This window comes from Hemibagrus wyckioides, linkage group LG24 (genome assembly GCF_019097595.1).
Source record: "Hemibagrus wyckioides isolate EC202008001 linkage group LG24, SWU_Hwy_1.0, whole genome shotgun sequence".
NCBI classification, from domain to species: Eukaryota; Metazoa; Chordata; class Actinopteri; order Siluriformes; family Bagridae; genus Hemibagrus; species Hemibagrus wyckioides.
This window is the reverse complement of record NC_080733.1, coordinates 10,287,528-10,304,513: the sequence shown is the minus strand read 5'-3', so window position 1 is coordinate 10,304,513 and position 16,986 is coordinate 10,287,528. Positions and strand designations below refer to the sequence as shown.

Below are 16,986 nucleotides of genomic sequence, written 5' to 3'. Positions count from 1 at the left end.
CATGTTCCTGGAAGCTACAACAACTCAAAACACACACACACTAGAGTTAGTTCTGATGAGTTTCCTGTCACGTTGGACTTGTCTAGTGTACAAAACCTGGGGCTCCACACAGACCAGTGCCTCCAGAACAGAAGGAGAAATTTGGCAAAGCTGACTAAAGCAGGATGAGTGTTAATAAGATGCTGAACACGGTCTCACTATTGTGTGTGAGCAGCCGGTAATCATCTGCATGTCCTCTTAACTACCCAGGAGGCGCAACCCTGCCCAGATGTGCAGGAAGAGGCGTCTGCCTGTATTTCAGTGCTGGCACCACTTGGCATATGGGCCATCATAAGGCTAATATGATCCGTGCCACAAAAGAAAGCTGGCATTCCCAAAAAAAAAACCTATGGTGAGAAATACAAGGATCAAAAAATCTGATAGAGAAGCAGAGAGGCTGAAAACTGTGGCCAAGAGTGAACAAGACTGAAAAATAGAGACATCTGTTAGGGGTGAAAGCAGCATTTCTGCATCATTTCGCTAGTTTTGTTCTAGTTTGCTCTCCAAAAGACACATCACACTAAAGCTCTGATTGCATCCGGCAGCTGGTTCGCAGCCAGAAATCCAGCATTCAGTCTGCCCGTGCAAAATGATCCTGCGATATGGGCCAAATCAGCGTGCCAGCATGGGCTCTCTTACTCTCATTAATCCCTCTAATTCCTGTGCTAGGAACGCTCCGTTGTTCTTCGCCCGTACTGATACATTTCTGCTTCAGGTGGGGATTTTCTTCCTCTGCCTTTTGCCTGAGCTCTAAAGAGAAGCCTTTGTAAAGGTTTAAGACAGAACTCGCTGTGCAGGAGAAAAGAAGAGCCTTGAGCGCTTGTGTGAATGGCTGAAGCTCTTGAAACTGAGTAACACTGCAGCAAAGGGACAGAGCCTGAGGCGGTGTGTTCGGAGAAAGAGATGCTCTGGAGAGGCTGAAGGAACAGGACCTATGTGCTCATGCTCTTTAAATTCGCCTGCAGCTCACTGCACTGATACAATTGTCCACTAATTTGGGAGCACTCTGACCCAGAGCTGGGAACTAGCTGTTTGTTTACACCGAGCTCTGAGGATCCGATGCAGCATTCAGTAAACAGCAGCAGCTCTGTTTTCAGGAAGTCCAAAAGCAAGGACTTTTAAGATGGAAAAAAAAATAGTCAGCTTCTTCTAAGCAAAGTGTCTGTCCAGGACTAAAAATATAACAGTCTAGCAAAGCAGATTTCCAAACTAACACCTGATGTTTTCATTTTGGAATACAGTGCCTTGCGTAAGTATTCACCCCCTCAAACTTTCCCACGTTCTGGTAATCTGAATATAAATACACCACAGTGCAGGTTAGAGAAACAAACAGCGTTACAAATGCAGAGGAGATCAAAATAAATCCTAGATAATTATAAGGCAGGGTTTGTTTTAATAAATATACCCAAAAGCTCCCTTAAATCTGTTCAAAAATGGAAAAAATATGGCACATTGTAACTACATGCAGTGGTAGCTCAAGTGGTTAAGGCTCTGGGTCGGTGACCGGAAGATCGGGGTTTAAGCCCAAGCACTGCCAAGCTGCCACTCTTGGGCCCTTGAGAAAGGCCCCCAATCCACCCTGATCCAGGGGTGCTGTATCATTACTGACCCTGAGCTCTAAAGAAAGAATTTCACTGTGCAGTAATGTATATGTGACTAATAAAGGCAACTTAAATGTGCAGGGCTTGAATACATACGCAAAGAATGTTTCTGACCCTCTAAATGCACGTCGTCATTGATTATCCGGTCCAGTTTTTTCCTCTACTTCCTGCTCTACTTTCTCCTTTAAAATGCTGAGCTTTTATCCTGTTCAACACCTCTACTTTGCCATTTTTTTCCCAGGAGTGGAACTTTTTCCCAGGAGTTTTCCCATGTGCATCACTGGATTTAGCGTGACACTTTTGCTCATTCCATGTGAGTAGCCAGGAGAATGAGCAGCAGGATTAGACGCATGACTGCATGCCTTAGCGCTGTGGGGAATGAGCTGTTAACCCTAAAGCCACACTAATCCCAGTGCTGTGCAGGTCTCTCTCACTGGGAGCTAGGGGAGCAGCTGATGGCTCTGTGTATTTACTGTTGACCGGCATCCTTCTGTGCATTACATATCAGCTGAAAGCAGTCTGATTACTGGAGTGTGTCTTATGTAGTTTGGAAAAAAGCTGAGTTTGGACGACAAATGGACAACTTGTAGGTTCTTGTAGGTTACTTTTTAAAAGGACTAACTTATTTTATTTTTTCTTTCTCAGCCTCTGTATAGAAATATTGGCACTCTTAGCAAAACTGTAGTAAGTGAGTGAGTGTGTGAGTTAGTGAGAGTATGAGTGTGTGAGTGAGTGAGTTAGTGAGTGTGTGAATGAGTGAGTGAGTGTGTGAATGAGTGAGTTAGTGAGTGAGTGTGTGAATGAGTGAGTGTGTGAATGAGTGAGTGAGTGTGTGAATGAGTGAGTTAGTGAGTGAGTGTGTGAATGAGTGAGTTAGTGAGTGAGTGTGTGAATGAGTGAGTGTGTGAATGAGTGAGTTATTGAGTGAGTGAGTGAGTGTGTGTGTGAATGAGTGTGTGTGTGAATGAGTGAGTTAGTGAGTGAGTGAGTGTGTGAATGAGTGAGTTATTGAGTGAGTGAGTGAGTGAGTGAGTGTGTGAATGAGTGAGTTAGTGTGTGAATGAGTGAGTTAGTGAGTGAGTGAGTGTGTGAATGAGTGAGTTATTGAGTGAGTGAGTGAGTGAGTGAGTGTGTGAGTGTGTGAATGAGTGAGTTAGTGAGTGAGTGTGTGAATGAGTGAGTTAGTGAGTGTGTGAATGAGTGAGTTAGTGAGTGAGTGAATGAGTGAGTTAGTGAGTGAGTGAGTGAGTGTGTGAATGAGTGAGTGAGTGAGTGAGTGTGTGAATGAGTGAGTGAGTGAGTGAGTGTGTGAATGAGTGAGTTAGTGAGTGTGTGAATGAGTGAGTTAGTGAGTGAGTGAATGAGTGAGTTAGTGAGTGAGTGAATGAGTGAGTTAGTGAGTGAGTGAGTGAGTGTGTGAATGAGTGAGTTAGTGAGTGTGTGAATGAGTTAGTTATTGAGTGAGAGAGTGAGTGTGTGAATGAGTGAGTTAGTGAGTGTGTGAATGAGTGAGTTAGTGAGTTAGTGAGTGTGTGAATGAGTGAGTTAGTGAGTGTGTGAATGAGTGAGTTAGTGAGTGTGTGAATGAGTTAGTGAGTGAGTGAGAGAGTGAGTGTGTGAGTTATTGAGTGAGAGAGTGAGTGTGTGAATGAGTGAGTTAGTGAGTGTGTGAATGAGTGAGTTAGTGAGTTAGTGAGTGTGTGAATGAGTGAGTTATTGAGTGAGTGAGTGAGTGAGTGAGTGAGTGAGTGAGTGTGTGAATGAGTGAGCTAGTGAGTGAGTGAGTGTGTGAATGAGTGAGTTAGTGAGTGAGTGAGTGTGTGAATGAGTGAGTTAGTGAGTTATTGAGTATGTGAGTTAGTGTGTGAGTGAGTGAGTGAGTGTGTGAATGAGTGAGTTAGTGAGTGAGTGAGTGTGTGAATGAGTGAGCTAGTGAGTGAGTGAGTGTGTGAATGAGTGAGTTAGTGAGTTATTGAGTATGTGAGTTAGTGAGTGTGTGAGTGAGTGAGTGAGTGTGTGAATGAGTGAGTTAGTGAGTTATTGAGTATGTGAGTTAGTGAGTGTGTGAGTGAGTGAGTGAGTTAGTGAGTGTGTGAGTTATTGAGTATGTGAGTGAGTGAGTGAGTGAGTTATTGAGTGTGTGAATGAGTGAGTGTGTGAGTGAGTGTGTGAATGAGTGAGTGTGTGAGTGAGTGTGTGAGTTATTGAGTGTGTGAGTGTGTGAGTGAGTGAGTGAGTATGTGAGTTATTGAGTGTGTGAATGAGTGAGTGTGTGAGTTATTGAGTGTGTGAGTGTGTGAGTGAGTGAGTGAGTGAGTATGTGAGTTATTGAGTGTGTGAATGAGTGAGTGAGTATGTGAGTTATTGAGTGTGTGAATGAGTGAGTGAGTATGTGAGTTATTGAGTGTGTGAATGAGTGAGTGAGTATGTGAGTTATTGAGTGTGTGAATGAGTGAGTGAGTATGTGAGTTATTGAGTGTGTGAATGAGTGTGTGAGTGAGTGAGTGAGTGAGTGAGTGTGTGTGTGAGTGAGTGTGTGAATGAGTGAGTGTGTGAGTGAGTGAGTTATTGAGTGTGTGAATGAGTGAGTGTGTGAGTGAGTGAGTGAGTGAGTTATTGAGTGTGTGTGAGTGAGTTATTGAGTGTGTGAGTTATTGAGTGTGTGAGTGAGTGAGTGAGTGAGTTATTGAGTGTGTGAGTGTGTGAGTTATTGAGTGTGTGAGTGAGTGAGTGAGTTATTGAGTGTGTGAGTTAGTGAGTGAGTTATTGAGTGTGTTATTGAGTGTGTGAGTTAGTGAGTGTGTGAGTTAGTGAGTGTGTTAGTGAGTGAGTTATTGAGTGTGTGTTATTGAGTGTGTGAGTTAGTGAGTGTGTGAGTTAGTGAGTGTGTTAGTGAGTGAGTGAGTGAGTGAGTGTGTGAGTTATTGAGTGTGTGTTATTGAGTGTGCGAGTTAGTGAGTGTGTGAGTTAGTGAGTGTGTTAGTGAGTGAGTGAGTGAGTGAGTGAGTGTGTGAGTTATTGAGTGTGTGTTATTGAGTGTGCGAGTTAGTGAGTGAGTGAGTGAGTGTGTGTGAGTTATTGAGTGTGTGAATGAGTGAGTGTGTGAGTGAGTGAGTTATTGAGTGTGTGAATGAGTGAGTGTGTGAGTGAGTGAGTGAGTGAGTGAGTGAGTGAGTTATTGAGTGAGTGAGTGAGTGAGTTATTGAGTGTGTGAATGAGTGAGTGTGTGAGTGAGTGAGTTATTGAGTGTGTGAATGAGTGAGTGTGTGAGTGAGTGAGTGAGTGAGTGAGTTATTGAGTGAGTGAGTGAGTGAGTTATTGAGTGTGTGAATGAGTGAGTGTGTGAGTGAGTGAGTTATTGAGTGTGTGAATGAGTGAGTGTGTGAGTGAGTGAGTAAATGAGTGAGTGTGAGTGAGTGAGTGAGTGAGTTAGTGAGTGTGTGAATGAGTGAGTGAGTGTGAGTTAGTCAGTGAGTGAGTGTGTGAATGAGTGTGTGTGAGTGAGTGAGTGTGAGTGAGAGTTAGTGAGTGAGTGAGTGAGTGAGTGAGTGAGTGAGTGAGTGAGTGAGTGTGTGAGTGAGTGAGTGAGTGAGTGAGTGTGAGTGAGTGAGTGTGTGAGTGAGTGTGTGAGTGAGTGAGTGAGTGAGTGTGTGAGTGAGTGAGTGAGTTAGTGAGTGAGTGTGTGAGTTAGTGAGTGAGTGTGTGAGTGAGTGAGTGAGTGAGTGAGTGTGAGTGAGAGTTAGTGAGTGAGTGAGTGAGTGTGAGTGAGTGAGTGAGTGAGTGAGTGTGTGAGTGAGTGAGTGAGTGAGTGAGTGAGTGAGTGTGTGAGTGAGTGAGTGTGTGAGTGAGTGAGTGAGTGTGTGAGTGAGTGAGTGAGTGAGTGAGTGAGTGAGTGTGTGAGTGAGTGTGAGTGAGTTAGTCAGTGAGTGTGTGAATGAGTGTGTGAGTGAGTGAGTGAGTGAGTGAGTGAGTGAATGAGTGTGTGAGTGTGAGTGAGTGAGTTAGTGAGTGTGAATGAGTGAGTGAGTGTGAGTGAGTGAGTGAGTGTGTGAATGAGTGAGTGTGAGTGAGTGAGTAAATGAGTGAGTGTGAGTGAGTGAGTGAGTGTGTGAATGAGTGTGTGAGTGAGTGAGTGAGTGAGTTATTGAGTGTGTGAGTGAGTGAGTGAGTGTGAGTGAGTGAGTGAGTGAGTGTGAGTGAGTGTGTGAATGAGTGAGTGTGAGTGAGTGAGTAAATGAGTGAGTGTGAGTGAGTGAGTTAGTGAGTGTGTGAATGAGTGAGTGAGTGTGAGTTAGTCAGTGAGTGAGTGTGTGAATGAGTGTGTGTGAGTGAGTGAGTAAATGAGTGAGTGTGAGTGAGAGTGAGTGACTAATAAAAGCACATACTCATGTAAAAGAATGGATTTAAACTGTATTACGGCACTTTAATATATATTTTATAATGAAGTAATTTAAATGTATAAGTCAGTCCACATTCGCACAGTGCCTCCTGGATGAGCAAGCTGTCAATCACTGTTATTCTTTACATGCAAGGCCTCGCCAAATATTAACTGTGGATGCATTAATAATTTTTGTAATCTATGTTTTGCGGATAAATTTCATAAACACTGCAGAGTTTCCTTTTCCTAAATTTTCCACCCACAGAACACATTAGCTGCAAGCTGCCATTATTTACAGGCTAAATTTGACTTGTTGAGATTTGGATTAAACACGGTCAGTTCAAGGCACCAATCAAACCGATTAACTACTATAAGAACTCAATAATATACATAATAAAGGTAAGAACAGCATCTTGATTTGACCCCCTGGCTGTCAGAACCGCTGCTAGAATCCTAATTGCTGCATGTTACACTTTGAAAGTAATCCAGGAACGAGACATGGAGAAGTAACGCATTTGAGGTTATATTTATAGAGCTGCTCTTCAGGGTGAGAGAGAAGGTTAGAGAGCTCGCCTCGCACAATAAGAGGAAGAAAAAAGAAACCACACACTCTCCACTGCACCACTTTCTCTTTCTTAGCCAGACGCGATTACATACAAACAAGAGCAAGAAAAGCAATGAATATTCAAACCACTTCTTTTAATGGCCTCTTGCGAGTGTCTGAGGAAGCCGAGCTGCACATTGCTCCACTTTACACGCAGTGCGTAAAATTAAAGGGTTTTGTGAAGTTGTGAAATGCGCAGCCTGGTTAACTATGGACCGACCTGCTCGTCTGGCCTCAAAGCAGGCGTGACCCATTTCTTCCTTTAATTCCTCATTCTCCAGAGCGATGGCCTCTCCGACAGACACAAAGCGACTCACGGCGGTGCTGACCGCCTGACCGACCCTCTGGATGGCTCGCGAGGTCTTCTCAGTCTTCTTTAGCTTGTCCTTGTGATTAATCAGGGTGGTTATCTGGAATAAACGATACACAATTTTTAGGATTGTCAGAATAAGCATCATTTATGAAGCTATTTGCCAAGTTAAATGATTTGCTACAACATAATTTTCTTTGTGTTCTCAGATGTGCATATGTTACACGCTAATCACCTGCAACTTCCCAACCGCATTGGGACACAGCTGATTTACATTCAATACTGCTTTCAACACTCCAGAAGCTCGGAGAGAGCTCAAAACAACAACTAAACCATGCTAAAAAGGAGCATAAAGAGCACCTCCCAGGCGTGGCGTGTTCTAAATTTTCCACTAATGCAGTTCAGCCATCGCAGCGCTTCGGCAAAAACAGACCCAAACGAACACTTCCTCCTTTTATTTAGCACCGTTTCTGTTGTCCTGATTGAATAGCTGGCCTTATTTGTCATTTCAGTTCATTCATAAACTTCTTTTGAATTGCTTTTAATATGAAATGACTTTCTTTCACCAAATATATGCGTGTATGTGAGAAATAAATAAGCTATTTAAACTTGATAGCGTTCTCTGCGTACAAAATCTCAACAAAAATAACTCGTGATAATTATACGATCTGAAGCCTAGCCGTCGAGGTTCACATTAATCAGTCTGTTTTTCTTGCATAAATACTTCTTGGAACAATTTTTCGAATAAATTGCGTTCTTATATAGTTCCTTAATTGGGACCCGGTGTGTTTACTGTGAATTTAAGCGAGTCAGTGCGAGAGATGAGGTCTTCCGTCTGTGTTTGTGTTAGTTAGGAACCCTGCAGTCTCACAGCTTGACAAATGCTTTCACACCAATGGTCTTCCCTCTGTGCTGGGATTAAACCTATCAATTATGCATTACACATCCATTTTCGATTTCCGCCTAAAAGACTGACACCAGCCTCCCTCCGCTTTCGCCTCCCTCCCCCAAGGGCAGGCACAGAGCTTGGAGCTAAAGGACACCTCTGGACCTCTGGCAGCAGGACAACACTATACAGAGAGCACAGGAGAAGAGATCATCAGCAATCAATCAACATGGTTTTTTGCTACTTTGCCTCACCACCGTTTGTCAACTACGTGACTGGTGAATGACATATGCTCTTATTGGTTTGTACTGCAAACAACAAGGCGATTAATCATTAAAGAATATAAACAATGCACCCTGTTTTTGAGGAGCGAAAACAAAGTCAGGTTAAGACTGGCAGACGAGCTGGGTTTAATTTCTCTCATTCAGCAGTGTCTTGTACCCAGGAAGGGAAACTCCAATTCATTCAACTCAGTGATATCTGATCCCTCTGCATTACGACTAACTGTTACTTCTGTCTGCTTCATTATTCTATAGAGGTTTTGAAGGAATTCCCTCCAGAGGTAACACAGGCAACTGATATTATCTACTATATATGGTTCACGAAAACTATACTATACTGGACTTCCCTGAATACAATGTCTCACTCTTTGCACATCTCTCAATCACATGTAAAGAAGGCTGTGACTGGACAACATCACTGTGATTGACAGGAGAGAGAGAGAGAGAGAGAGAGAGAGAGAGAGACAGAGAGAGAAAGATTGGACGTCATCACTGTGATTGAACAGAGAGAGTGAGAGAGAGAGAGAGAGAGAAAGAGAGACAGAGACAGAGAGAGAGAAAGATTGGACGTCATCACTGTGATTGAACAGAGAGAGTGAGAGTGAGAGAGAGAGACACAGAGACAGAGAAAGATTGGACGTCATCACTGTGATTGAACAGAGAGAGAGAGAGAGAGAGAGAGACACAGAGACAGAGAAAGATTGGACGTCATCACTGTGATTGAACAGAGAGAGAGAGAGAGAGAGAGAGAGAGATAGATGCTGCTCTAGCCTGAAAGCTCTAGAAAAAAAAAAGGAACTTCACCTCAATTAGTAGCCCTGTACACAACCTATTTAGATAGATATGTTGTGTGTATGTGTGTATGAACAAAAACATAAGGTTATACATTTTGTTTGTGTGTGTGTGTGTATGAACAAAAACATAAGGTTATACATTTTGTTTGTGTGTGTGTGTGTGTATGAACAAAAACATAAGGTTATACATTTTGTTTGTGTGTGTGTGTATGAACAAAAACATAAGGTTATACATTTTGTTTGTGTGTGTGTGGGTATGAACAAAAACATAAGGTTATACATTTTGTTTGTGTGTGTGTGTGTGTATGAACAAAAACATAAGGTTATACATTTTGTTTGTGTGTGTGTGTATGAACAAAAACATAAGGTTATACATTTTGTTTGTGTGTGTGTGTGTATGAACAAAAACATAAGGTTATACATTTTGTTTGTGTGTGTGTGTGTGTATGAACAAAAACATAAGGTTATACATTTTGTTTGTGTGTGTGTGTATGAACAAAAACATAAGGTTATACATTTTGTTTGTGTGTGTGTGTGGCATAACACCCATGACTTGCTGCTGGTGGAGTAGCACATAGCTAGTAAGGCTGTGTAAACAGGAGGGAGGTCATGAAACGGGATACTGGTTCAGTGCTGTGAGACAAACCACTACAACACACCCCTCTCACTGGCACTGTGCCAGTTCAAACTACACGTCTATAGGTATAGAGTCCAGGCATGGCTTTCTTCATCTCCAATCACATATTTGTGAACAGATCTAGCTACGTTAACGGCTACATGCACTGCTTCTAATCTATTTTAGACATCACTTATTCATGGCGTATGATTTGAGGATAGTTGCGAGGGAATGCCATCATGCAAGCCATCCACTTCTGATACATTCATGCAACTAAAATGCTCTTTAACTCTATTTTAATTCCATCTGTATTTGAGATTTACACAAGTCACAGTGGACATATTTAAGTTTTCAATCTTCATTCTTCTTCCCATCCATGAGGTCATAGAAGGCCGTGATTGGTCAGCATCACTGTTATTGGAGAGAGAGAGAGAGAGAGAGAGAGAGAGAGATAGTTAGATAGATAGCGAGATAGACAGATAACGATAGACAGCGAAATAGTGAGATAGACAGCTAGACAGATAGATAGACAGATAGATAGAGAAAGAGAGATAGCAAGAGATAGTGTGCGAGAGACACAGAGAGAGAGAGAGCAAAATGAATGTGAATGTGAGAGAAAGTAAAAGAGAGGGAGTAAAAGTGAGTGAGAGAGAGAGAGAGAGAGAGAGAGATTTGAACTGGTAACTCCACACAGCTTCACTCGTTCCCTCTGCCCCATGATTCATTAACACTCATGTACTTGGAGGTTCATTTTAATTGACTGTGTGTTGTATCAGAGCATGTGCAGTGTCACTAATCACAAGATCCTTCAATTCAGCCTTGACGCTTACGCAACATGTCCGGAGTGAATTGGTGTCACTTATCATTTATGACTAAAAGCCAAAAAAAATAAAGAGTATAACAACCAACCATATAGCACATTTCTCTAATCTGACGGGGGAGATGGTGTTGATTCATTTATATAAACCTGCTTGACTTATTCTTTAAAACATTGCAATGGCTGCCAAAAACTGCTGTGGCATAAGCGGAATAATTCACAGCGGCACCGCTTGCTTTAGGAAAATAATGAACCGATCATTGATTATTTTCCTGTACATGCACACCATGGGTTTTGTTTATTATTATTATAATTCCTCACTTAACCAGTGAAAGATGTCTGGAGTTAATGATGCAGGGTCACCAGATTGCTTTCGTTCATGGGTCTAAATGTAATTCACAGCAGTAATGATTTATATTTATACTAAATTTATGCAGTAAAACATGATGATGATGATGGTGGTTATTGTGAAAATGTTCATATATCTAGATTCCTACTAAGAAATTTCCAGAAGCTTGTTAGGGTTATTAGAGGTCATTAGACATGTTAAGTAATCATCTGCTAATGGTGAAGCGGAGCGATGAGATGGATGGAATTGTGTGGTGTTGCAGAAGAATATTCCAGCTGTGGTAAGAAAAGCACTCACTCTGTGTGTGTGTGTGTGTGTGTGCGCGTTACATGGCAAGATTGAACCCAATATCCCCTCAGAAAATATCCTAACGTCTACAGCTTATAAATTGCGTTGCAAAATAAAATCAACTGGTTTGAAGAAAGCAATTTATCCTTGAGTGTGCGTTTTATGCTGCGAGATATTAACATGCTCATCGTGTGGTCTTGCTTCATCAGCTTCCTCTAGAAATATTCACATGAAAAAAAATAAAAAGCAGCTTCTGTTCACTTCGCTTTGAGTATCGCCAAGGATCCTTTTTCAAAAATCAACACAATGACTGCAATTTCACAATATTCTAACCACAGTTTTTAAACACTTTCAGTGCCAGTGTCAATCACACACACACACAGAAATTCTTGCATGTGCCTCATTATAAACACGAGTATGATCCACACCAGTGCTGCATGCGTCACCGAACCGAATGTTTACTAGTGAGATAAAAGAAGCCCCTGCTTTAGAAAGGGAAAATAATCTGATTCCAAATCAGCAGAATAAAAGCAGAAGCCCTTGGCAGCACCTCCCATGGTTCCTGCTGGATTGAGTTTGAAAGGAAACGGAACAATGGAGTTGCTGGCTGCGCCAATATCGGTCTTCTATCACTCAACTCAAAACTATGAGCTTATGTGTGTGTGTGTTTGCAGGACTGATTGTAGAAGATGAAATCAGGTTCTAGGGGGTTGAGATAGAAATCATTCTGCTGAGAAGGTGTATTTAAGATACTTGAGAAAAAGTCTAGAAAAGAAGAAAGGAGCGCATCGCATACATATCGGCAACATCCTGAGAAGGCGGTGCAGTTCATCCATCACGTCTAATTGCTCTTCAAAGATTGCCCATTATTTTGCTTATTATTATTTGTTCAGCTTCATGTATACAAATCACTGCATTCAGTGACGCACAAAGACACACTAAGCAGACACTAAGAACTGTACAAGGTATAAACTCTCTAGTGCAAGTCTTTAATCTGGAAGGTCTGATATGTGTGTGTGTGTGTGTGTGTTTGGGTTTTTATTCTAGCCAAGCAGTCCAAGTCGTCACACCTGGTTCCACCTGTTTAATCAGTAAGTCCTGGTCTCGCTAATTAATCCACCCTCGCTGTGCACATGAAGCAATTTTTGGTTCTAGGTTTTGTCTCCCCAGTTTGGGTTTGCCGATTCCTCCTCACCCTGTACCAACCCAGAGAGGGGGAATCAAAACACATGCTTCCTGTGAGATATATTAAGCCAATTTCTACATGTTTTCAAACTGCAGCATCATGGGACAGTGTAACAGAGGAGAGTGCTCTCAACCGTGCTATCTAGTGTCATTCTGATTCACATGGGGGGGGAGTGGGTTAGTGTGAGTGTGTGCGAGTGCAAGCGAGCGAAAGAGAGAAAGCGAGGAAGTGAGTGAGAGAGAAAGTGAGAGAAAGAGTGCTAGTGAGTGAAAGAGAGAGAGAGATTAAGTGAGAGTGAGTGAGAGCGAGACAGAGAAAGAGAGAGTGCAGGCGAGAGAGAGAGAGTGAGAGAGAGAGAGAGAGAGAGAGAGAGAGAGAGTGCGAGTGAGCAAGAGAGAAAAAGAACGAGAGAGAGAGCGAAAGAGAGAGAAAGAATGAGTGAGAGAGAAAGAGAAAAAGTGCAAGTAAGTGTGAGAGAGAGAGAGAGAGAGAGAGACCTGAACAGAATTGAGAATTTTGCTTACTTAGCTGTATAGCCTATTTTAGGTATATAAGCCTGAAACACACTGGATCATTCATTTTCTATAGCACTTGCATTCTACACAGAGTCACAGGGAGCCTTGAGCCTATTCCAGGGGCCAACTAAACCCAGGGCACAATCACACACACTCCAAACACAGAGAGGGGTGCACACAGAGAGCGAGGGGGATGGGGGGGATCAAACCCTCAACCTCAACATGTTAACCACTAAGCCATCATTCCCCTATTACTGGATCACATTTAACATGGTGTGTTACTAACTAGTGTGTTGATAGACATGACACAGATTACAGCACTGAGTACGAGTCTACTTGTTCTGTGTGTCATTTTTCCACTAACTTGACAGCAGAATCTTGCAATAAGTTGCTTAGGGTACTAGGACATTGGTGTTAGATCGGACACTGGGATCTTGTTATAGTATCATAAATAGGACTGGTGTCTTTCATAAATCTATGATTTCTTTTTTTTTTGGTTATTGAAAGTTTTATACTCTTTCTCACAAGCCAGACATACTGTACATCAAAATATCACATGATTTCCTAGAATCTTACATACATCAACTATAAGAGACTTTCAGTCAGAAACCAAAATGAAAAGGTCCAAATTTCATTTCCTTTTTTTTGGAAACCGTGTCACATTTGAGCACTTTGTTCCAGAGACGGTCGGCGCCTGCCAATGCCGTGCGTTCTCTTTCAATGACACGCTAGGTTAGAGAACGGAGGGGGAGAAGCTCATAAAGCTAGCAGACGCCATAATGCTCGCTCATTATACTCATCACCCACACAGATGGACATTTAGCAACTTGCAGCAAAATCCCAGCAAGAGGTGACATTGTGCCTTGTGCTTTTCAATGAGCCATGTTCCCTGGCTTTTAATGTCTTTAAGGAAGAAACCTCATTACCCTCGTGCCTCATCCTCAGCAATTTGATGCAAAAATAAGATTGTTCAGGGGGGAAGGGAGGGAGAGAGAGCGGGCTGGGAAGAGAAGTGAGTTCATGCTGAGTACACATTTTAATAACGGGACCATATTGTCTCCACAGCCCAGATTAGATGATGGTAAAGTGTGCTAGTCTGCATCCAGCCTGAAGAAAGACAGATAATTAAGATCAGACAGTGGAACAGGCACAGCGTGCCAGGTCAGGCAGGACACAAGCTGTACAAGAGCCCCTGGCGCGCTGTGGTCGATGGGCAGTAAAGTAATATCTCTCTTTCCCTCTTCACCCTCTGGCACTTTGTATGTGGCGAGTAAGCAGTGCAGTGCCTGAGCTTATCTTCCATGCCGAGGTCACATATTGTACACGTTCAGGCAGTCTGCGTTCACACTGGTGGAAAAAATATATATATATCAGGGCACATCTCGTCTATTCATGAGCACGGGAGTGGAAATGGGAACACTAAATGCTGGAATAAGTTTTAAAAAGAGTGACTAAATGCACAACCCGAACCTCTTACACTACTGAGCTTCTGGAAATGGTTTTCAGGGAAATGTTTTTAAAAGCAAAGTCAGTCATTTTGGCATTCCTTCATGTAAGACGTCTGAAAGCAATCTGAACAATCAAGGCCATAAAGAACGTCTCTAAGGGGCTTTTTTTGCGTGTGTGTGTGTGTGTGTGTGTGTGTGTGTGTGTAAGCAGTAGAATCAAAATCTTTTGTTTTGTTCCACAATGCCTAACTAAAATACAGAAAAACGATGATGCTTGTAAAATGCATTCTTCTTGAAAAGCGCTGATATCACAAATAAATAAAAATGAACAAAGATTACTAATTCAAAAAGAAAAAAGAAAAATAAATCGCTCCAGCGTTACTCCATGGCGCACAGCAGTCCTTAAAACAACGATCCTAACTGGTGTAGCCCTCATTGTACATCACGACAATTAGATAAGGTGCTGGACAGATGCCCAGTCTAATCTCCTTTCCCGTCAATCCTTGTGACTGGTGGAACATTGCTCAGTTGTTTCAGCTTCAGCTAGCGCACACATCGGCTTAGCATCATAGTAACATTCAAACCCCTCCGCTACAATCATGAACATTATATTTACATGAATATAAGCACCTGTTGGTTGGTTGGTCAATGCAATTAAAGTTTCCATGCAGTTGCTGGGATACGGCAGTGACGGTTGTTTCCAAGCCTTATATAATCATTTATAATAAAGATCTTCATGTCCAGCTTGATAAATAAAGCTCACTGTCTGAGCATTCCTCTATACTCTGTATTTAATATCAACAGAAGAGAACAAACTGTAGTTCCATTCAGTACGATAAAAAGTTAATGTTCTGCCTTGACAGGCATGCTGGGAAATACTTGAATTTTTCTTTTTTTGAGGGGGAGAATGTTCAAGCTCTGAAAGTGCTCCCATGTGAGGCCCTCATTAAAACACAGGGCTCTTTTGTTCCTAAGCACAACCTAGCCACGTGTGTTTTCCCTTCTCGGTCAATACAGCTTTCTCCTCGCTAATTGTTAATGAGTCCTCAGAGATTCCACAAGGATCCTTCACACCGGTCTAGGTCAGGAGCTGGCGTGCTCCTTCTCCGCATACACGTGTTTGTTCGAGTGAATGCCAGTGTTAAATTAAACCGGGAGCTCTGTGATGAGGTAATCTGGCCTGGCTGAAGGATTTCTGAATATAGCACAATGCATGGCTATGATTTAGCAACGCACATGAGTAGAAAATCACTGGCATTAAATATCTTCTCAGCAGTTTAACAATCACTGAATGGATAAATATAAAGGAGGATGTGGAGGAGGAGGAGCCCACAGTTAGCTAATGCTAAAGGTATGTGTTTTCTACCTTGGAAGTGACTGCATGACCATCAACACACAGTGCTTTCATTATGTGAGATCTTTAGGCTCAGTATAAGCATTGCAATGAAGCGCACGGCATGTGGGCTCAGCTTTTGGATGCATTCCTGACACTTTGTCTGTGTCAGTGAGCATGACATCAGGCTGAGGCCCCAAATGTGATTAATGTTTAGGTGTAGCTGCGACTTTCCAAACTCTTGCCCGTGCTGCTCTGACTGGAGTCGAGGGGCTTGCGCAGAAATGCTGAATCTGAACAGCTGGGAACTCTGGATTTTCATATGTATGCCTTGTGCCTTAAGTTAGTAATCACAGACATAAACTATCATGTGGAGTAATCCTAGCAGAAATGTGCCTGATCGCTAGATCCATGCTTTCTCATGAAGTAAATGCAAGACCTGCTTATCATGGAAACAAGAAAACAGAAAATGTGGAGAAAGGATTGGTTGGAGAGATGTGAAAACTGTTCCGCAAAGAGAAGCGAAGATATAGCCAAAAATCCCCCAAATTAGACTAAAACTGGTACTAAAATCATGTGATGTGTAATCAGCGTTAGAGCCTTTATGCAACTTCAACGTTTGGGGTTTCAGAAATGTGCTACCTCAGAGTATTTGGCAGACGCCCTTATCCAGAGCGACTTACATTTTGTCTTATTTTTATACAACTGAGCAATCGAGGTACAATTGAGCAATCGAGTTAAGGGTCTTGCTCAGAGGTCCAGCAGTGGCAGCTTAGTGGAGCTGGGATTCTAACTCACAACCTTCTAATCAGTAATCCAACACCTTAACCACTAAGCTACCACATGTTTAGCTTGGAAAAAAACGAAAAAGAAATTTTTCAAATATCAAGATGTCTTCCTTAGCCATATCAGCAATCATGTACTCAATACATTCAGAACCATTTAGGAGCTTAGAAATATTTCAGCTCCAAGTGAAAAACATCAATTTAAATGGCATAATTCCTACTTAGAAAGTTAGAATTTCTGATAATCCCATAATTATTAGGCTGTGATGTCATTTCGACACGTCAACACCGCCCAAAGAAACGCTAGCATTCACACGATACTGCTCAAAACTGAAATGTATAAATGTCAGCTCCCAGAGGGTTGAAATCCTGCAGAACACTGATCCAGTGCGTTCTGATGAGTGTTAACATGAAAAGCGAGGGAGTAACAGGATATGATGAGGAAAAAGCTTGATCTTATCGTCCATTGCAGGAATCTTTAATAGCTGTTGAAGCAAATTAGTGCAGTATATATCATATCATATCAGTGGGTTTTTACTTAGCATCAAAACAGGTCCTTAACGTGACTGAATGCAGCCGGTCCTCATCAGCAACATGTCTGACTACATGGAGGATGGGGAAATAAACAGATCTTTGATGATTAATGAGATTTGTATACAGAAAAAAAAACATGTACCAAGCAACAGAGATGTCAAGGTCCCGGCGCTCATCCACTTACAGCTTCTATACCAGTTATCCCTCTGTATCTTCCCAGTG

The 16,986-nt window shown here is 42.1% G+C and overlaps 1 protein-coding gene across 2 annotated transcripts in view; it reads right to left on the bottom strand.

Annotated features, from left to right (window-relative positions):
• ctnnal1 (catenin (cadherin-associated protein), alpha-like 1) overlaps positions 1-16,986 on the bottom strand; it is a 66,292-nt gene that overhangs the window by 30,144 nt on the left and 19,162 nt on the right. For both annotated transcript variants that reach the window (XM_058377727.1, XM_058377725.1), the window contains exon 2: positions 6,843-7,032. In XM_058377727.1, the coding sequence (XP_058233710.1) occupies positions 6,843-7,032 (190 nt within the window). The remainder of the gene's footprint in view (positions 1-6,842; positions 7,033-16,986) is intronic.